Genomic DNA, 22,216 nt, shown 5'->3' on the forward strand with positions numbered 1-22,216 from the left:
GGCTGCCAGTCTGTGGGGAATACATACACATAAAAACACACATTAATCAGCAAGCAACAAAGTCACAGAGAACCAAAGGCACTTATAAACTTATAAAAGGAGCCATGTTTACATGCATTTACTCTATTCAATTTAAAGCTACATAATATCATTCACATCAAGTGACACCTAACAATCTAATCAAGATGAACTACGTTAATTACTATATTTCTGTTCATCATTCATTATTATTAACTTTAAATCTGGTTTAAATCAATCAACACCCTCAACCCTGTTATTATTTGTCAATACTGGCTTTATCACAAACATAAAAATATCTAGATGTATTTATTTAGTACTTTTAATGTTCCAATGTTTCATATCCAAAGAAATCAACATATACTGCATATATTTTAAAAAGTGAAATTAAATTCAGATAACAGATGAGGGAAGACAACCACGAGAATAGTAAAAATGTAAAATGAACACACTCTCTGTACATCACACTCTGTAAAAAAAAAAAAACATATTGATATATATTTATTGTTGTGTTGATTAATATGCAAAAAATAACATATGATACTTTATGTTCATATTGTACATATATTTGTTGTCAATCTTCGATAACGCATCTACACTCTAAAAGCTGTGCATTTATACACACTGTATTCACTTACAGTGAAAAAGTACACACACTCCAGCTTTCTTACTCCCAAATATCAGTCTAAGCACCTGCCGCAAAATCACTCAGTTATCACTCTATAATATACCATGTCATTGATAAACATGTAATTAATCTCTTCATTTATCATAAGAACAGCTTTAAATGTCTACGTTAAATGAGCTTCTGGGAAAATGACGTGTATCATTCAGGGAGGTAAACAAGTTCTTGTGCTTTTACAATCTACCGTCCAATTACAACTTAAACCCTTGAGACTTTCTGTGAGACGTAACTGAGCAGCATCCTTCCTCAGGCAGACTGGGGGGGGGGGTATTAATAGACAGGAACAGTAATAGCTCCCTGAGTTAAAGCTGTCCACCATGTGATCACTCTGTGCCAGCACACACTGCCGTACCGCCAGGCAAAGCCACAAAACAACCAACAGTAATGAATGGCACTTTTTTGACATGCATCCCAGTAAATAAGTCATTTTTCAGATAATTGATTATAGAATAAAGAAGAATTAGATTATTACTTTTTTGTAAATTAGCCTCCTGTTGAGAACATAAGCACTTGTTGAGAACTCTCACGCACACACTGGACATGGCAGTCCTCAGATGAGAAATGTTCACATGAGAAGGTGGGGGCTTTGTATCTACTCCACATTACAACCACCTACAATGACAGATTGGTTTCTTCATGAGCTCCAAACTGCTGATTTTGAAAAAGCTAGAAAATGTACCACCAGGGGAGTAAATAGAAAAAGAATGGAGGAGACTGATGTCTAATGCATGTTTCACACACTCTACAGGTACGGATTACAGCGTATGTTAGGTTTATTATCGTCCATGTGAAATGCACAGAGGCCAGCCAGGGTCTGCAAGTCTCTCTGCTGGTGACATTATCCTACCTTCCTGTTGCTCCCCTCCCTGCTGGAGGGGATTATACTCCCTGTCTGTCTAAGTCCACACAACACAATCTGTCTATCTCCTGTCTCGGTGAAAACTGTGACACCGTACGATGCCAGCAGTCTTCACTACCTCTGAGAGATTTGTTGCGTCTTTTTCTGTACTTGCAGCCCCTCTGCTATTGCTTTCATCTGAGGATTATGGACACAATGTAATACAGCATTCCTGCTTTGTTGGCTGTTCTCATGCCCTTTCTGCTTATACTTGCACATCCTTTATCCAAACAGCAGTGCTGCGTGGTGCTGTGTGTGAACCGACTGGAGGAGGCGGAGCAGGCCATTTTGATGTCACTGAGGGAGACACATTCACCCCTAATGTTATTCTCGCATAAAAAGGCACCATTATCCAGGCACAAGGTGTGACCTGTGATATGGGATTCTAATGTTGTCTATATATATATATAATTCAATGAGTAGAGCATGATGGCATCATGAAAAGGACAGCACCATCATAATAAGCACTTGCATGAAAACTGGCAAATAACTGAGCAACAGACTTTTCAGCGTGGTAATAAAATCTGTCCAATTTCTCTCTTAATGGAGGCTGTAAGAATAGTCTGCATCAGCAAGTGCGTGTTGATTCAAATCTCACTCATATTGCATACCATACTTCATTTAGTTTTGTAGAACACACAGAATGTCTTTAAACCATCTGTAATGGTAGTGATTAGGCCTCACTGTTGCAGATCAGGCCATATGTGGCACAGCTAGTGACTCTCTAGACAGGACGACAGTGTCTCCGTGCTCTCTAAAGCAACAAAGATACACACAATCACACACGGAGTAGCTGCCCAGTACCACCACTGTTTCTTCTGTTGACCACTGGAGGCGTTAACTGCCTTGTTGAAAAGCAACTTATGATGGCAATGAGGGGAAGGCAAGGGCTGCTGTGTCACTTTTACAGTCCAGTTATCGAGCTGGTCCAGGGACTAAGGTGATCACTTCACAGTCATAATGCTGCGTCCCAAACCGATTACTCAGATTGTATAGAATGGTATCAAAAAGAAAAGCACTGTTCTGCGTTTGCCTCCCTGTGTTTAATGTCTTTCATTTTGGACATTGTATTGTGCGATGATGGCAATGACTTTGATTCCTGTTGTAGTTACTACTGTACGTCGCCTCTGTTGTCAGTGGCTGCAGGCGACTGTTACATAATGATTTACGCAGATCAGACACAATTACTGTGGGGACTGATGCCAAGAGAAGGGGATTAAAAACAACTACAGTACCTTCACTGTTGATATACCCTGGCTTCCTAAATTATGTGCCACCAAACACTGAATCCTGATCCTTAGGTAGTGCACTTACTTGCTGTTATATGCCACAATTTAATCAATACATAATGCTATCTTAGAAATATGTCTATCTTAGTGACTTCTGCATGGAAACATATATAGTTTCAACATGGAAGGACTGCATCATAGTACTGTTTATTACACACATTAAGGCAAATACACCACCACTGTCTGCATGTTGCTGTGTGTGAGGACGAAGGCTCTAAACACAACCAATGAAAAACTCTATGAGAGAAGTAAGTTTACCAAACAGCATTTACTCACATGTTCATACCTTTAGAGTGTGATTAGAGCCGGTCCTTGGCCAAGTGGAACTTATTCAAAAACGAACATATTTTGGGTTGTTTGTGCATTTTGTGCCTAATTTAGTTTTTCAAATATAACAATTATAGTGGCCATTCTGCAAAAATGTCAAACATTCATATGTTCATTCATATAATGGATCATTAAACTACTTATGCAATATGAAAAATCACAGTTCTCATGGGAAAGAATATGAGCGCTTCACTACATATTTAAAAAGCTTTGTTGCTGATTTTGGTGGAATAAATGTGCTTCACCTGGTGTTTTGGGTGAAGCTAAGGGTTCCCGTCTATTCACCAATAACAATAAAGTGAGTTGAATAGGCCACTCACTGCTGTCTGATAGTAAATGGGGCAAATGCCAGAACAGTTTTCACTTTATTCTGCTCTGCTGCTGAGTGAAATTTCATTTCATAATTTTATATCACTCTCTAACCCGTTTCTCTTGGTCCACTGCAGCGCAACATGATACCCAGCGACCTATCTCTTGTCTGTTGCCAATAATCTACAGTATAAAATAACAAAATATAAATAGTGACTAAACACAGACATAGGAGTTGATGCAGGAGAATGCTTACCTTTATATTTCCGAAAACTCAGCGTGAAATATGATCAGATTGATGTGGTTTTCTTATGAAGCATCGAAGAAGTAGGAGAGCTATAATCTGTTGCAGCCAATCCAATAATCTAATTTATCTGGATTCTGTTCCCCTGTAGGTAGCCTTCACATGGCGGCCACAATCAGCTGACAGCAAACCTCCCAGTGGAAATATCTGCGTTTTCCAGCTCTCCACGTCCATGGAGGAATATGGGTGAAGGCGCTGGGAGACGCGCTGGAGCTCAGATGGATGTCGGGGTGTTTTTAATCCATCATCTGTGTGTGTGATTCGTTGTAACCTCCTGGTCCGGTGGTGGATGTGAAGAGCTGCCCCCTGCTGCTGCGTGACGGGAGAAAGCCAGCGGATACAATCTTAAAGGTAAAAAAAAACTTTGGACTGTTCAGTCTAAAAAATAAAATAATGAATAAATAAAGATATGTGTTTTATTACTAGTGATGTAAAGGATACTTAAACTGAAGTGTAAAGTATTTGATTTTAAATATAATAAGTAAATAAGTTTAAAAGAAATAAAGTGAGCAACAAATATTAAAGTAAATTGTATCTTACCTAAAAACATCTTTCTATGTGTTTCATAAATGTCTAAACCCATTCAAATGTTAACAACACCATATTAAATGATTTATGGCTTTCACAATACAGTGTGTGGATGGTTACTAATGAGCTGAGATGTGGCCAGATTTGCACAGAAAACTACAGTAAAAGCTACAGTAATCTGGTTGGTTTGTTAAATCTGATATGTCTGGTTAAATCTGTATGCATGATGTTTAATTACTTGAATGCTTGAAAAGTTTCCTTCCGAAGTCTGAAACACTTAGCAAAACTGGTTTTGAAAAAAAATTATATCTTCTCCCAGTAATTTGTTCCCAGTAATCATTTTGATTTGTAATATTCATAATTTTGTCATATCTGTTTTACACAAATCTCCATGTGAAAAAAAACCTAAAATAGCAAAGGATATTCTCTCCATCTTATCAGCATCCCCATTATCCAGCATCATAAGGAGCTGGTGCTGGTGCTGGTGCTGGTGCAGTTGCCATGGCTGTTGTTGCTAGGTAACTATTTGTGAGGAGTCAGGGAGGCAGGTGCCAGTGAGGTGTGTGAAGAAATCAAGACCCTGCGAACCCACTGAGCCAATTGTGATTTACAAATAAATATTGTTAATTTAAAGTCTATTTTGATATACTGTGACGGTCATAAACCAGGATATGTTGATATTGATTATCCTGTAGTTCACTATTATGTTACAGCGTAAACAACTGGAAGGAGCAAACACCCGGATATCAAAAGCACCGAAGAAGGGCCAAGAAGCTTTCTTGCAGCTTTAAAACCACGTTAAAGTAAAACCAAAAGCATGAAACTGCAACAGTACATCAGTTCTGCTAACATATGTTTTAAACATCAATTGATATCAGGCCTCAGACTCTTTCTGATTTTTCATTCATACTGACATGGTCCCTCTCAAGCTGTCTCACAATCATTCACAAGTAAAACTCCTCTCATTGTGGTCAACTCACCAGATGACCTACCAGTCAGGATAAAACACAGGACATGTAATTATTTAATTCAGAAAATGAACATCTCAAGTTGTGTCCAACTTCAGTTCTGACAGAATATTAAAATGCCCTCCATTGTTAAGTTTTGTCTTGTTTTGTATTTATACCCTGGTACTGATATTACATTCATATATATTGTAGTTGGAACAGCATTAACCTGATCTTGAGAATAGAATAGAATACAATAGAATAAGACTCCTTAATTTTCCCAAGGGCTTCACACTATACAGGTTAAGATCAGTATATGTATACTATGCTAAAAAATGGATGGATTAAGGGGAACTTTCCAAACTGCTGGGCCAGTGGCTAGGGATGTTTTTATAAAGCCGCTCATCATGTGGGAGAGCAAGATTTCCTGCTCAGTGTTTTAGGGAGGGGCGAAGATATATTGTGTTTAATGATTGGCTATCAGGTCAAGCTACTACCACGTGGTTGGAAGGGTAGACCAATGGGCGCTCTCGGGGCGTGGCCTATGAAGCATCGCTACCATCCAGCCATCATGCTAACTAGCTGAAGAAGTCCTGTGTAACTAGCTTTGCTAACTCATGCAATGACAAATTGGCTTATTGTTTTCTGAGTGCAGTGCCGTTTTATTTCATAGACACAGGGATCTAAAATGGAAACCACAGCTTGTGTGTGAAGGTCGTTGTTTTCTTTGTCAAGAAAACCCGATAGGACAGCAGTCTCGGTTAACTAGCCAGTAAGCTAGGCGCGGCTAACCGTAACATACTCACACTGCCTGCCATCACCAGACACCAAGTCCGCAAGTCGGCGTCTCGACGTTGGGAATTTCAACTATCATCATGGAGAAGGTACTTATCAATCATACCCCAGACTTGTGACGTTATCTTAAGCTGCCCCACAGTTCTTAGAGGGCATAACACCGAGCTAGCTGACTATGGGTAACAGATAGCTGCTAGCCACACCTGCTTCTCCCGTTGGCATTCATTCACCGAGGTCAAAGCCGGCATCTTTTTGTGCTCCGAGCTTCTCAGCTCTGACGGGCTAATTTGAAACCACTTGCTGTACACTGTGCTGTACCCTATCTGATATCATTGCCTTCCGCTGGGGTTACTGGGGGCATTACAGGGAGAGAGGCAGGCCCGTTAACGTGCATGGCTTGGTAAGATGAGGGAACGCCCAGCACTGACTCACTGACTGCTATCCAGGGTGCACAGTGTTTTGCAGGGACCCTCTCACCCTCCGCCTACCAAACATCTGTATTAGAAAACTCTCGACACATACACTGATGCCAGGTGATAATTTGAATGAAACGCCACAGGTGAATAAGTGCTTGTTAAAAGTAGAGCCTTTGTGAAGGGTGGATATGACTTGAGGCTTGTCGGATTATATTAAATGAAAAATTAAAGATAGTACTTTCACTAAGCCAGAGCTGCGAGGTATATTCATTACTTCACCCTCTTCCCACAGGCTGATTTCTTGAAAGGACTTCCTGTCTATAATAAGAGCAACTTCAGCAGGTTTCATGCAGACTCGGTTTGTAAAGCATCTGTAAGTAGCCTATGATAACATTTGTCTACCCAGACTGTCATTATTAATCTTAATTGATATCTTGCAATGGATAAGATTGATTATTGCCTAAAATATTTTCTCACACACACAAGACATGTTATGTTTTCCCCAAACTAAATATTGCACAAAAAACTCAAAAGAAGAATGCACAATTTAATTTTGTAACCTCTCTCTCTGTACTGTTCTGCAGAATCGGAGACCCTCTGTTTACCTTCCAACACGTGAATACCCCTCTGAACAGAGTAAGTGCCTTAACTCATAGTTCAGAGCTCCAGGTCAAAAATGTGGGAAGAAATGTTTTAAACTGAAAACCATAAATTGCATTAAGGTGTCGGTAAGGTTAGTAATATGCTCACTGTGTTTGTTCTACAGTTATTGTAACAGAGAAAACCAACATCCTCCTGCGTTACCTCCATCAGCAGTGGGACAAAAAGGTGAGGAGCTAAATTACTAAGTCTGATGTCACAGTATTGGCAGTAATGGCAGTAAAAGAAAGTCTTTGGTTGCTGGATTATTATTAAAAAGAAATATGCGATTTTACTGACTGCTGTTTGATACGTTTGTGTCTTACAGAATGCGGCAAAGAAAAGGGAACAGGAACAAGGTGAGGGCGACAGTCCAGCGCCCCCAAGGAAGATCGCCAGGACAGATAGCCAAGAGATGAATGAAGACTCATAAGTGTGTGAGTGTGTATGTGAGTGAATGTGTGTGTGTTTGCATATACAGGGTATAGCCAGTATAAACAAACAAACACAAAGGATAATCCCACCTGAATAAAGACTTCTGGCCACTCTGCACCAACAGGATGCCTTTCCTAGCCTGAAATTAAGAGTCACCCACAGAGAACTGGGGAAATTCCCTTCAACAAAGCAGCCGTTTATGGTTTAAAGAATGTGTGCGTGTAAATTATGTAACCAACAAAAGTCACTGTTAGTCACAGACACTGACAGAACAGAGCCCTTGGCTGGGAGGGAACTTCACACTGGCGTTTCTTTAATTTATGTTGGCTATTCCCTGTGAGAGTTAGTAAATGTGTGTATGCTGAGCTGTGAGTGTGTATTGGGTGTTGTGCTGTGCTGTGTGAGGTGAATGATCAGTTGAAAAAGTGTCAGAGTAGATTTAAGATCAGTCATGGACTTGACAGATAAAGTCAGACACTACCCTTAAAAACAGTCTCATAACTGGTACATGACTTGTGTAGCCTTCTGTCACCTGGAGAGACTGTCCTTGTGCAAAGATAACATTTTGTTACCGTTTTAATTTTATTATAACTATTATTGTTTATGTATGGCAATGAGCTTCCTGCCAGCCACAGTGCCCACCCTCTCAGTTTCACTGCCCACTCCGCAACCACATGGGGGCACTGCGACATCTCTCCACACTGTTTGAATGAACAGAACCAAGAATGCACTGTGAAGAACAGCACAAAGTAGAAGCAGCTCTACTAGAATTACCCCTTAGATGTGTGTTAATGATGAATATGCACATCTTCATCCTATTCTGGGACTTGTGCTTGTAGGATCAATGTTGTGTTGGTGTTTCTGAGGAATATTTTTTACATCTAGCACCACCCTCTGGCTAATTAAGGCTAGTAAAAGTGGGAGTTTTCTCTGGGTTTTAGCTTTTTTTTTTTTTTTTTTCATCAAAGGATGTAAAAGAAAAAGGAGGAAAAAAATTGAGCTTGAATATGGAGATATAAATTGGACCGTTGAGTTTTCAGTTGCACAACAAGGTAACAGCACAGATAGTGGTGAAAAATATGTAAAGGAATGTGTGGGAAAGGGAAAAAGATACATATGATGATGAAGATGTGTGTAAATAATTGCCCCAGCACCAGAACAACTTTATCCAATGGAGTGTCTTTGTGTCTGCCTTTTTGTAAAATAATACATGCCCATGGATACAATAGAAAATGACCCTTGTGAGAGCGAAGAGCCCCGGTGCCCAGTGGATGTTACCTTGCCTTGCATGTTGACGGCTAGGTATTATATTCTTGGGACCGTAATAAAATGTAGGGGTTTTGAGGTTGTGATGTTACCTGGTGTGTCTGTGGAAGGTATTAGCCTATAGGCCTTACAACCTGTTGTTATGTTTCGGACCCTTTTACTCCCCCAGCTCAGGGCCCGGGATAGATGTACTATTTCCCCCTTAGAGCAGGCTTAGGTGAACACAGGGGATTTCAAAGAGGTGTTATATTTTCAGCCATAGAATGCACAACAAGCATGCACAGCAAAGTGCAGTCGCCATCCTGCCTTGTTCCTGAGATTCAGTTTGTATTGGTGTCATATACTGTACAACACTGAATAAAGCTTTTTTTTTTTTTTTTTCTCTCAATGTTCTTATGACTGCCCAGCACATCAAGCCTCCTGTCCATCATGTCCTTTTTTCAGTCGATGCTGCAATGTGGGTTGACAGTGTGGTCAGTCATCTTCCTCCCTACAGTGTAAATACCGTCTGTTTCCGAAGCGTAAAACCACATTATGCTTCTGCTCAGATAGACTGTTCTACAACACCCTAAGCCTTGCTCCATCTCATGTGTGTTAGGTCAGTTATGTTCTTTTTAGCTTTGCTGAAATAAAACTGGACTGAAACTGGGTTTTTGTCATGTGATACGTTTTAATAGTTGCGTTTGTCTTAAGTAAGAGTTTCTAATCCCTGATAATGAAATCGACATTCATGAATGAGGAGAAAAATATTGCAGGAACAAGTGGGTCACAACACATGAAATGCATTTCAAATAGTTTTATTAACTATTTTTCAGGTCTTACAAAAATATGACAAAATAAATTAAAAGAAATAAATAATCCCATTTCCCAGTATTTTTCTTTAAAAGATCTTTTTTTTTTTTGTCCGGTGGTACATTGGAAGAGCATATGATGTTCAGTAAGTGAGGCTTCCATGAAGATGTCTTATCTTAAACTCTGAGGTCAAGGTCTGGTTTAAATGTAGCTGCGGTGAGAATCTCACCTGTTCGTGTCCACACTTAAAATTCAGGAGAATACAGTGCATTTACTAGTTCAGTCCTTTCCCACTGCTTTCACATCAGACTGACGGTGCTTTGCAAAGTCTAGATAAGTCCGAATCCGTTGAAGAGCTGCTGTTGCTTTGATAGCGAGCTGCTGTTCCTATGCAAGGGACACCAGTGCTCGGCCCGAGAAAACAGTGATGGTGCCGTCTCTTCAAGCTCTCGGTGAAGCGTACCCAAAACTGTTGAAGGTCTGTTAATTTACTTCAACTGACCTCCATGATAACCACATGCAGAATTTGTTGCTGCTGCCAAGTGTGCAAGGATGAAAGAAGGTAAGTTGGTTAATGCTATCGATTTATATTAGATGAATTCTTACTGTAGGTTTTCCCTGAATAAGGAGGAACTACATACATGGAGGCATGACATGAACTCCACTGTGATGTGCCAGTATGAACAAATGCCTTATCTCAGCCTTCACACTTTGAAACTGATATTTTCTGTACACACTTTCAAATGATGATTTAAGGACTCTATTGCATCATGTAATCACTCATCCCTGAAATCCAAATGCTGCAAGAATAAAGGTTTTTTATGAGACTTTGCTCAGCTACGCTTACCGTCCTGATCTCTGTCACGTGTCCCTTTAACAATGAGACTGATACACATATTCAGTTTCTCTCAGCCTTGCACTTCTCATTTTACATTTACAATGAAACAGTGACTTCCAAATATAAAAAAGAACATACTGTAGATTGACAGTAAAATGATACCATGACCACACAAATCGATGTCCTGTCTATTTCCTTATTGCATTTAATCTCAGTAAGATCTTTTTGTCTGTCTGTGGAAGTACATTTTTGTATTTTCTTTAGGCATGTGACTGAAAGGTGGACTATACTAATTGTAAAGTTGCACATGAAAGCAGCCACAAAATATAAAAACCTGTCAATGTCATCATCACATGGACTAATAAGATTCTGTAAACACAAAGTGGCAGATGGACGAGATTATTGTCATTATTTTAATTGTGAGTCAGGGGAGATCCCTTACATTAAATATGAGACAGGAGGGAGCTGAAGGAGCTGACCGTGAAAACTGAGGGGACATAAAGAGAGGATGAGAGGAGTCTGGCCGGGGATAATGCAGCAGGATGGGTGCTGTGGGTGGTGGAGTCTAGACTTAGAGTAACACATGTAAGTCTCCTTGAACTCAGTGTTATTGCCAAAATCCTTGCCACAGATGATGGTGTGGAGATGCATAGTTAATGTTCCTGTTTCTCGACCTGCTTCCCGCGGTGTGTATCGTATCTAATGTCACCATAACACATTCTCCTTCAAAGTGCTCACAAACTGTAGCCTAACACTTTAATTTCTCTGCCCCTGCTGGACACTGATGTTTTAAGTAAATAGTTAATAGTGAATCAGAACGAACGGTTCCACAACACTTTTTTCTAAGCAAATAAACTCTGGCACCATCTTCTGGAGACCCCACTGAAGTGATATACCGTTAAATGGTAGATGAAGGGCTCGCTTACTCGAGTAACATAATGTATACCATAAACAGAGCTGATGCACATGATTAACAGAACATACAGTATATACATCCAGGGTTAACAGTATAATCCGAAAAATACCGCTTTGGTTAAAAAAGGAAATTCTCATCATCAGCACTGCGATAAAGCAATGCACCAAATGGTGCGTATAAAAAAGATATGAAGCTCAACAGAAATCAGAGCAACTATTATTAAAAAAAGAGTGTATTTAGGGAATCCCATAGCTGCTGAAAGCAGGGGCAGGTGGGTAGATAGCATGTAGGCCTACTGTGCTAAAGGAGGAAATTAAAACAACCCAGCTTTTGCATAATGTTATGAGGCAGGCTGGTGTCGGTCCTCTCCCCTGCAGAGGGAGAGACGTTTCTATGCATGGCGAAAGGGTTTAGTGCAAATGTTACTTTGTTAACTCTACGCTCTTTTGCCAAGTCTGGTTAGTGTGTGTGGAATGGAGCACCATCTGTGTTTACAAGGCGCTCTACGGGCTTGGATGGAGAACAGCACGCAACAGGCTCCCATGCTCCATTTTCTCAAAATCACCTGCGTCTACTTCCTTTTTTTCTCCCTTATTTTTCTCTTACTTGCTCTCTTGGGAAAAATCCTGACTCACTAAGCTCTTAATTTCCTTTTCGAACAAATCTGCTACTGCCATATGATGAGAAGAAGTTTCCAAAGCTCAGACATCACCTCTGCTTTGAAAATAAAGCTGGTGATACATCAGGGATGCTTATTAAGGGAGGGATTGTGTGATGATTGATAGGAATAATTAAAACACTGACTCATATTGCTTTTCCATTTTTCCACTTCAATATAAAAGTGAAGGGCCCAAGAATTCCTCACAGTTAAAAATGAGACAATCGCTAATTTTCACTGGTGTTGTGACGGCTAAAAACACTCTCCGTAGTTATTTGATGTACAATCTGTGATCCTTTCATACCACTGTATAGGTTTTTTAAATCTTTTTCCTCCACAGCAGGCTGTTATGTCCGAGTGGGAGGCCAACGAGATGCTTACAATTTATGACTAGAAGAAATCAAGAAACACAGCTCTCTGCTTTAAAAGGCTTAAAAATATTAGAAACGCAGCTCATGCATTTCTTTATGTATTGCAGACAAGGAAGGATTTGTATGTTTGTGTGTGCAAGGGCGTGTGTGTGTGTTTGTGTGCGTGTTTATTTGTCATGATAGAGGAGGGCTTACGTCTTTCTTATAAAGCCTGTTTTTTTTTTTTTTGTCTCTCAGCAAAAAGCAAACCAAAACCAAAGTCATCTCTCATCAGTTTCATCTTTTCCTCTCTCTGTTTCAAGTACCTCTACACATAGCCTGTGACAGCACAGGAGGTAGGTCAGGCCTTTCCTCACAGTAAACACATAATTTCCTCGGTTGAGATGTAACCAATAACATATATGGAGCTACTAGACTTTAGAGCCGGCCGGGTCCAAGTCTGTTGAATGTCCGTTCTCTGACCCTTCCCCTCCAGGCGAGGGGATCTCGTCGGGAACGCCGTTCAAGTCAGACCTAGATGGTTGTCTTTCTGACGTCTGTGATGATGATCCATCCCCAGATCTGGGCAGCGGAGCCCCGTTCACATACGTCCCCCCCTCAGATTTCCCAAAGTTGAAGAGTTTCCCAGGGTTGAAGGCTTTGCTGGGTGACTGAGAACGCTCCTGAGAGCTGCTACCTGATGATGAGGATGATGAGGATGATGATGCTGTTGCTGTGGCGTTAGTGGCTGTGGAGGCAGCCGCTGAAGCCGCAGCACCTTCCTTCTTATTCTCAGGTGACTTGAGGAATTTGAAGCTCAGGAACCCGGGCAGCTTTGGCTCATTTCCAGTAGGTGACTGAGGGGAGCGGGCACCCGAGGAGAACTTACTCTGCAGTGGGATGATCTGTTTCAGCTTCATCACGTTATTGTTGGCCAACAGGGAACTGGGCCTCTTGGGCTTGTCCGACCCGCTGCCCCCTCCTCCTCCACCCCCTTGGCGTGACTTGCTGCTGTGACTTTTGTCGTGGTGGTGATCCCCAGAGGAGTCACCCTTGCTGTCATCCCGTTCCCTTTCCCTGCGGGCCATATGCTCCGCCTGCCTCTGCCTCTCCTCCTCCTCCCTCTTCCTCCTCTGCAGTTGCTGGTAATGCTGCTGCGCCTGCCGCTCATGCTTCTGCAGAAGAAGGGAAACATTCCCACAATGTATTTACAAGAATCAGCACTAACCCAGCTAACCATTACAATACTGCAGTGCTACCCATCTACAAATCCATTTCTACGAATCCTGCATTATTACTGCAGGGGCCACTACAGCCAAATTTCTTTTCTATGTTCTACAAATTGTGTTTCTAAAAGTGTCATTGCTAAAATATTGCCAGAAGTGTAAAGCAATTCATGTCCAAAAAGAAAGCTGCAGTGCTGCAGTACAGCGTGTTTGCAGCAGAAAGTTTGGCTCCTCTGATGGCTACTGCTATAGATTTTTATTATATTACAGTACTCTGCACATTATGAGGTCTATTCGGGGGCTAAAAGACTCGGCGGCGTAATTCTTGAATGTGAGCTTCGTCCAACTCTTAAAACTTCTCCACGACAAATAATCCTTTCTCATTCTTATCCCGTCTCATAATTTACCTTAAAGGCTTCCCTGCGCTGATAATCCAGTTTAGCCATCTCCTCTCGAACCCATGTAGGAATGTCAGGGATGGCCACGTGGATGACGTATTTCAGAAGGATGGCAAAGTGCTGCAGACAGACATGCAGGTAGAAAGAGGAGATTTGGAACAAAACAAAAAATAATAAAACGAGAGCACAAATTCAATTAGATATAGGGCACAGTGCTTCAGAATACCCTTTAAGGATATATCACTTGAACTAATTCTTGCATATCATTTGGGCCGTGAAATTCTCCTCCTGATAGGCTTGACTTCTTTATCAGGCCAAGACAGAGCTGCAGGCTGTTTACCTTTTTCCAAATATAGACAGGCACTGAGTGCAGAGATTATAGAGCCAGTATCAAAATATGTTACAAGGAAGAGGAGAAACGTGAAGAGAGCTTCAGTTAATCTGTGCTTCTTTCAGTCACTTCCATAGAAATAGATTGATAATTAGCTGACATCTTTTTCTTTGGGTGTCTGGTCAGCATTTAAGGATGACCCCAGAAGTGTAGAAGGTAGAATAAGCACAAAACAACAACAATACGTGATGAGTGATACACTGCATGTAGATAACATACTATTTGCTAAACACCACATGTTCCTCTGAACAATTCTTTACATCTCCTGGGTCATTTGTGACAACATGGTTCTGTGTAAGGTGAACATCTGCAGCATTTGGTGAAGCAATATATTCTTTGATACAACCCTCTAAAGTCTCTGCAGGTAGAAAAATACACACAGTAGTAAACTTGTTCAAAGCCTAAATCTTTGGCACATTTTCTGATTACTATACATTTTGTGCTCGGTCACAAAATGCTGGCGCCATGAGAAAAAGGTTGAAAAAGCACTGCTCTAAGCACTTCAGATAGACTAGCAGGAACAAGCTGCGGTACCTCGAGGATGACAATGGAGATGATGGCCATCTCAGGGCTGAGCCACGGGAAGAGACGCTGTAGCTGACCACACTGACCAATCAGGTAACAGTTCACTATGATGGCAATCAGGCCCATGGCTTCCATTGCAGTCTGTGAAGGAGGGGAAAAAAGAGGGTTTAGCTTTGCTAACACCAACTTTGTGCTTTGTGCTTTGTTCTATAGTTAAAAATCATTTTAGCTCAGTTCAGATAGTCCAGCCAATTCATCAATTTAAGGCAATCTCTACATAGGCACCATCTTCTGCAGATACTCATTTACATGATCATCAACTTTCAAAATGGTGCATTAGATGTGACAGCGTTACTATAACTCTTTAATTCTGTCTTGGTTACAGAGAATCTGGGCGATTTACAACCACAGCAGAAAAGCCGGATGAGCGTCTTAACTGTTATAGATTGTATTTCTGACCTGCCACTGGCCGATGCTTTCCACTCTGAGTCCAAAGGGCCTCTGCAGCCCAGTGCAGAGCTTAAAGGCATCACTACGAATCTCAATGATGTTGTTGATGAGAGCACACATGGCAGCCAGAGGAAAGGCCGAGGAGAAGAGCACCACGTAGCCAAACTGGACAAACATCTCTTGGTAGTCCTGGAAGGTGTCCTGAGAAAGAAACTGGACCATTAAACCACAGTGCTACCAAGTAAGTACAGTCTGGATGCTATATAACTGACATGACTGCAATGGACTAAATGAGGTTGTTAGCTTTGTTTAGCTGTTATATAGTCACGTATAGTCTTTTGGAACGTAACCCACAGTTATTCATAATCACATTTGTGGGCACTTGTGGGGGGAAGGTGGAGGGTTTCTGGTGGATCTTGTTGCAGTGCTTCTCCACCACATGTTTGAAACCTGACCTATGTATGAGGAAAATGGCAGTGGAGTGTTTCCCAGCTGGCAACATATGTGGCTAAGTTGTTTACTTTCTCTTATACATTTCACATTTTGTCTATTTTAGATTAAACTAAACATCCAACTTGTCAGCTGACTAACTTGCCAAAATCAGTGTCATTCTTGCCTGAGTTTGTGCTTGTGCAAATCTCCACAAAGGTGGTGGGTAAACTCCCACGACCATTAGTCATAATCTGATTGACAAATTTCTTTTTCTATTAAAACCCCATGAAGACTTTACAGACTAAGTTTGGTAAACAGTCCTTACAGCATAAGTCTGCATGCAGCTCTCCATCTCAGCCTGAGTGAGCGTGGTGCTCTCTCTCTCTTCAGGAGGGTCCATCCATGATTCCCTTTTTGTCTTCGGCTCAGGTCTCTCTACACTCCTGCCTCTTCTTCTGTGTCGCAGTGATGTGCTGCTCTCAGACCCAGAAGGCAGCGGGACAGCACTGGCGGCAGCAGCAGCGGCAGCAGCAGCAGCATTAATTCCCTCAGCTGCACTTGCCCCTCCCCCACCCGGCTCCTTCACATCATGGATTCCATTATCATCGTCATCGTCACACATTTCAAATACAGAGGCAGGGTCCATTCCTTTTTCCACCATTGTGGGGCTCCCCTCCTCCAGGAAACTGTTGTCCATGGGGGGCCCACTGCAGGCTGGCCTTCTGTCCACCTTAACAACAACAGCACAGATTAGCTACACCAAACAATACTATAACTACCAATAAAAACTGCTCTATTACCAGATATTACTTTTTTAAACATATGATCAAAGTGCTACAGCATAAGTATATTTATACCACATAAATATGTGCCATTTCACAGTTTATACCTTCTCTATGAAGCTGACTTTCCTCAGTTTCAAACCGCAGTCGATCAGACTTTCCTCCTCCGTCTCTCCTTCGCTGAACCTCCCGCTGTCAGCCTCGTCCCTCTCACCTCCCTCCTCCTCATCAGGTACCCCGCATCCCCCGTTCAAACACTTCTTTTCCCTGAGAGAAGTTGAACGGACAGATAAGACGTCAGACTAAATGTGTGTGTTAACCGCTCACAGTGGTGTTCTGTCTATTTCCCCAGTGTCTGACAGGCATGAATCATAACTGCAAGCAGTGCACAGGCAATGGGAAGTGCAGATAAAGTGGCTTTTAATCTGAACCCAAGAGGGTCTGTTTGTAGTGACTAATGCTTCAAGTGTTGGTGTGAATGACAACTGTTAACGCATAAATGTCATTTTTCATCACACTGATCTTAGGAGAACTTGTCATTTTCTCTTAAAGCGTGCTTCAAATTGCATTGGCAAAGGATTTATTTAATCTCTTTTTGACTTGCCAAAGTTAATACAATTTTAGTACATCCTACTGAAGTGTATGTTTACTGCAAGAGTTTAAATAATGAGTTTTACCTTCTTTCTGACTGCCCCATCCCAGGTCTGGTGCCCCTCAGTCCAGGTCCTGGCATGGCCTGGTCGGTAGGAGAGGCCTGGGCTTTTCCAGCTGCCAGCCGGGCATATTTCAGTAGCACTGAGAGCAGCAGGTCCCACACAGCTCGCAGTGTGAGCTCGCCCAGCTTGTGGCGCTCATACAGGTAAGGCTGCAGCACCTCCTTCACATTTTGAAGGAACTGGCGAATGATGAGCAGAGTGGCCAGCATCTGACAGAGACAGCGGGAAACAGTCACAAAAAATAGCCGCAGCCACACTGAGAATATACTGTCTGACTAATCAGAGCATTTAAAAGACTCTCTTCCCTGGAAAGATGCAAACAGCTTAGGATGCAAGGGGTTAGAAATGGGTGACTGGAGAGAGAGAGAGAGAGAGGACCAGCAACACAGGAGAGGACATAATCACAGGCTGAAAAATCAGTAGCATACCCCCTTTGTGGAATAAATCCAACAAATCAATCAAAACACAATTATTTATGGAGACCTTATCCATAAACAAATCACATAAGGCACAAGACTGCTGCTGAATGATTCCCTACACACCTGTCATTGATTGGGGTGTGTCCAGAAGTGGAACATGTTTAAAAGATCCAACAGAGAGCAGTGCAGCTGCAATGTGATGCAATGTGATGTGCCCCTTAAGGCCACTGAAACAGCATTTCAGTAGCATATGATGCATTGAGGACAATGACCGCAAAACATGGACACTCAAAGCTGTTCAGTAATACTCATACCTTGCAAAAGACATGGAAATCACACACAACCGAAAGTGCAAATATGCAAAACTTAAAGGTTAGTTCAGGTTCATTACAACTTGAGTCTCTTCCGTAGTTGTTGGTTACTATTACTATAACTATTTGCAGTAATGCACTTAAAAAGTGAATTGCAGAGATATGGGATCACAGCAACATCACAAGAAAGAGAAAGACATGTTTGACAGCGCAACGAACTTAACAGGTTTTAAACAAAAAGGGTATAAACACCCCAAGTGTCCATTATAAACATCAATCACAGTTTGCAGACTGAGTTCTTGTTACAGCTTTGACTTGTTGTGCCTAGCGTACTTAATATTTCATGTTCAGTGAGGGATTATTCCCACCACTTTCTGTGAGCTGACTTGCAGTTTTACCTTCAAATGAAGTGGTTTAGTTCAGGTGGTTAAACTGTTGATATTTACAACCTGTGCAATTGTCTGACTGTTTCTTGCCCCATCAAGCTCTGTTGTAAAGATGTTGCCTCTCAGCAATTACCCCATCAAGTAAAATAATGCCAAAACTGATAGAAATGTTGACCAAAACTATGCAGACAGAACCCAAGTTGTGATAAACCAGAATTGTCCTTAAAGCCCAGGAGTGAGTGTGTGTTCAACTCTTCATATATACACATAGAGGATATACATACTCAGATAAAAACCACTGACGAATAGCAAGCTTTGTGATGCTGCAATTCTAAGGGAAATTGTTTCCAGGTTAAATAATACTGATGCACACACTGTTGCTGCTAGCTACAGCACAGAATGCAAATGCAAAACCAGAAGAAATTCCTCACAAAGACATGGACAGAATGTTATTTTCAGTCAATGATGGGAGACCGCGGGAATTGAGAAAAGGAGATACTGTTCTCCCACTGCTACACCTACGGGAACAGTCAGCACAGACACATCGGAGTCAAGACACTGGCTGACAACACCAGTTGCTGTTCATTTCAAACACGGTTTTTGCATGTTTCCTTTCCTTTGGGACAGCTATAGGTTTGTATTCATTTCACCATAGAGAAATAAATTCAGCAAAATCATGTTTGCTTATATTCTTCAGTGCTATTTTACTAATTGTGATGCAGCTATAAATGGAATGCTTGTTGACAGAGAAGTTAATACAGAATATTCTGTCAAATAGTCGTGGAAGCTTTACTGGTTGGTAATCAGACACAGGAAAACTATGAAGCAGGTGATGTTAACAGATGTTATTACAAGTTCAATGGGGTGGCACTCCGGCTGAGAGTGTAACAGAAACTGACAGACAGAGTGAGAAATTGAGGTACGAGTGGTGAGAGTTGCATCGGAAAAACAATTCACACAAACTGTGCGAAGGGAAACAGCCATTAAAAAAATCCACATTGACTCCACATCCCCATGTCAAAGACACAAAATGGTAAAATCACTCAACTAGGAATGATGCTCGTATATGCAGACGAGGAGGCACAATAAAAGGAAGATGGATAGATCAGAAATAAATTCACTGATCATTTAAATAATATTACCTTCTGACAGCTACATTTCCAATTCTCTACCGCATTAAACCACCTATCTATACTTCAGATATCAGACAGATACTACTTTTATCTGTCTGATAAAAGCCACGTCTCCACTTCTCAAAATCTGACTTTTTAAAATTATAAATTAGAGTTTGAATCTTGAGGTTGTAGCAAATTATGTAGTCCTTGTAATGAAATGCAAACGAAACAAAGAAAATCACCAAATTGAAGATGCAAGGTATTCACCAGACAAACATAATCTTAACACAAATCATATTAGGTTGTGTTATGATCGGCCCGGAGCATGCAAGGTTAGCACCAAGGTGATCTTTGAGCTCTCGCCCAGACAGCGGATGTACAGGGTTCATACTTTGGGCCTGAGCAAAGCCCTGAAGAACCAGGGAACAGAGACCACAAGCATCTGGATCTTGAAGAAGACGGAAGGCAGCAGATTGACCCGGACCTGCCGCTGCAGACTCCTTAACAGACACAACACCAGCAGCATCTTCCACAGATGGACAAATGGATGGATGTGCGGATGGACGGTTATGGAAATCAATGCATGTAAGCAGAGAGAGCAAGGCATTTAATGATGGGAGTTTGCATCAACGACAGATGTTGGAGGCTTAATGAATTACTGAAGCTAAAGCATGATGGGGACACATTAAGTTTGGGACCGGGATGTTTCTTACCTCTTTCAGCCGCTCCATGTCTTTGAGGTAGAATCCAATGTAAAAAAGGCTGAGATAAGAATTTACAAACTGAAACTGCAAGACAAAAGAAATTCCAGGTGTTATTAAAGAGTTTTTGAAATTTGTGAATAAACTAATATTCTAACATATGTGATGAAAAGCCACTCACAAGAACCATTTTGATGATGAGATTTTTCTCATAGGCACTCTGGAGTCTATAGTTTTCTGTGAAAAAAAAAACCAATAGAAACCATCTCTTATTGTACCAACTGAACCACACATGAACAATGTCATATACTGTAAAATTCAAAGTAATTACTAATTATAGTTTAAAAGAGGTTAATAAAGATCCACCAACAGCAATTTTATTGAGACCGTCTTCATGAGAGATGCTGATTGTGAATGAATACTTGGATAAATCTAGAAGCTTGAATCTCACCCATGTCATTGAGCCAGCAGGCAATTTTCCTGTACACCTCGTCACATGCGGTCACAGTGATAGCTAGCATGATTTTGGGGATGAAGCGGGCTAGCCGAGGCATTTCCTTGATCCCCATCACAAACTCCTGCAGAGACACAATTGCTGCTTTTTACATGTCACCGCCACCTCTTTCTTTATTTGTATCAAGTTCTACCCATAGCATGTTTTATCTATAGTTTCCTGACAAAGCTATCAGAGAACCTGCATAATAATATCAACTCATAAAAGACATTTGATGAAACTAAACACAAATAAATGTTTACCCATGCATACAAAATGCTGAAAGCCGACTGACCTGCAGCTCAAAGCAGATGAGCATGACCAGGAAGACAAAGCAGAGACAGAGGAGACAGATGGGCAGGCTGACCAGCCACCTGAATACACGCCTCCTCCAAGGAGGATAGTAGAACTCCTCACATCCTGTAATGGGACTGCAGCGCTTGACTCCCTGCCGAGAGACAGAAAGAGAGAAAAACGATGAAAGGGCCTGAAAGAGAATAGAAGAGGACAGGAAGATGAAAGGAGTCAGAGTTTCAGTTTCTCTAACCCGGAACTGAGGCCGTGGTTCCTCCAGGGATTCAGCAGGCGTGTCCAGTGTTCCCCACTTGTACGCCAGCTCAGCCCCCCTCCTCTTCCACCGCTCCAGAAACAGAGTGGCCCACACCACGTTGAACAGCGCGAACACCACACAGCAGATATCACGGCTTGTCTGCAGCAACCCACGTACAAACACACACATGCTTAAGACTATGATCAGGCTGTAATCATTTTCAGGCTGGTTATTGAAGTTGTGTTGGGCTGTGATGGCTTATCTCCTCACCTGATCTGACTCTGTGAGCATCCACAGCACGAAGCCGATCACAGCAGGATACAACATCGAAGTGGTGTAAAATCCCAGCCAGGCAAAATACATGGCAATCTTCACCCCAAAGTAGTCACAGATATCGTCTGTAAACACCAGTGAAAATTTAAAATTGGGAGGATAATTTGACACAAAGGATATAACATAGAAATAAGAGGACAATGAACCAATGACCAATTTAAGTGGTTCAGACTGTATAAAAAGTATTTTTAAATCTACCTACAAGTTAGTGCGCATTAGTTATTACTTCTACTGACCTAAAGGCTGTTTCTCACAAACGGCCTGGACCCAAGACTTCATCAGCTGACTGAGGATCCTTTGCTCATGAAGGGGAAATACCTGCTGGATCACACCGCGCGCACTCAGCTCCGGGACTGCAGTGAATAATAAAGCGCAGAATAATGAAAGTTGAAATCACAGTTCATTTAATTTGTAAGAAAGAGATACATAGATAAAAGACGGGTAGAGGTATAAAGATAAAGCTTTAAACTACAGTAAACCATCAGATCCAAAACAATTTGCTTCTAATAATTTTAAACCCAAAGCAACAGAGGGATTATTTCCAAAGCCTGCCAAAGAACTGCCTTCTTTTTAATAAA

General features: G+C 41.4%; 2 protein-coding genes across 2 annotated transcripts in view; one reads left to right on the forward strand and one right to left on the reverse strand.

Moving 5' to 3' along the window:
• Positions 1–5,866: 5,866 nt before the first annotated feature.
• Positions 5,867–9,504, forward strand: dda1 (DET1 and DDB1 associated 1). The gene is made up of 5 exons (XM_070832008.1): positions 5,867–6,189; positions 6,809–6,889; positions 7,101–7,152; positions 7,283–7,344; positions 7,484–9,504. Exons 1-5 carry the CDS (start codon positions 6,181–6,183, stop codon positions 7,586–7,588), a joined length of 309 nt encoding a protein of 102 aa, XP_070688109.1. The 5' UTR covers positions 5,867–6,180; the 3' UTR covers positions 7,589–9,504.
• A 179-nt stretch (positions 9,505–9,683) lies between these two features.
• Positions 9,684–22,216, reverse strand: part of ano8b (anoctamin 8b) — a 37,816-nt gene continuing 25,283 nt past the window's right edge. Inside the window, exons 6-19 of the mRNA XM_070832811.1 lie at positions 21,875–21,991; positions 21,576–21,703; positions 21,303–21,464; positions 21,051–21,203; positions 20,714–20,840; positions 20,444–20,499; positions 20,275–20,349; positions 17,292–17,539; positions 16,722–16,881; positions 16,158–16,562; positions 15,410–15,601; positions 14,960–15,091; positions 14,044–14,154; positions 9,684–13,585 (exon numbers count right to left, since the gene is read on the reverse strand). Coding sequence (XP_070688912.1) covers positions 12,842–13,585; positions 14,044–14,154; positions 14,960–15,091; positions 15,410–15,601; positions 16,158–16,562; positions 16,722–16,881; positions 17,292–17,539; positions 20,275–20,349; positions 20,444–20,499; positions 20,714–20,840; positions 21,051–21,203; positions 21,303–21,464; positions 21,576–21,703; positions 21,875–21,991 — 2,810 coding nt within the window. The 3' untranslated portion in view covers positions 9,684–12,841. The remainder of the gene's footprint in view (positions 13,586–14,043; positions 14,155–14,959; positions 15,092–15,409; positions 15,602–16,157; positions 16,563–16,721; positions 16,882–17,291; positions 17,540–20,274; positions 20,350–20,443; positions 20,500–20,713; positions 20,841–21,050; positions 21,204–21,302; positions 21,465–21,575; positions 21,704–21,874; positions 21,992–22,216) is intronic.

Source organism: Pempheris klunzingeri, chromosome 6, assembly GCF_042242105.1.
Source record: "Pempheris klunzingeri isolate RE-2024b chromosome 6, fPemKlu1.hap1, whole genome shotgun sequence".
Taxonomy (NCBI): Eukaryota; Metazoa; Chordata; class Actinopteri; order Acropomatiformes; family Pempheridae; genus Pempheris; species Pempheris klunzingeri.

Bases quoted from the DNA above. Each gene is read 5' to 3' on its own strand.
- dda1 (XM_070832008.1), top strand. The intron at 6,890-7,100 runs GTAAGTAGCCTA...ACTGTTCTGCAG, and splicing joins ACTCGGTTTGTAAAGCATCT to AATCGGAGACCCTCTGTTTA. The intron at 7,153-7,282 runs GTAAGTGCCTTA...TTTGTTCTACAG, and splicing joins TGAATACCCCTCTGAACAGA to TTATTGTAACAGAGAAAACC.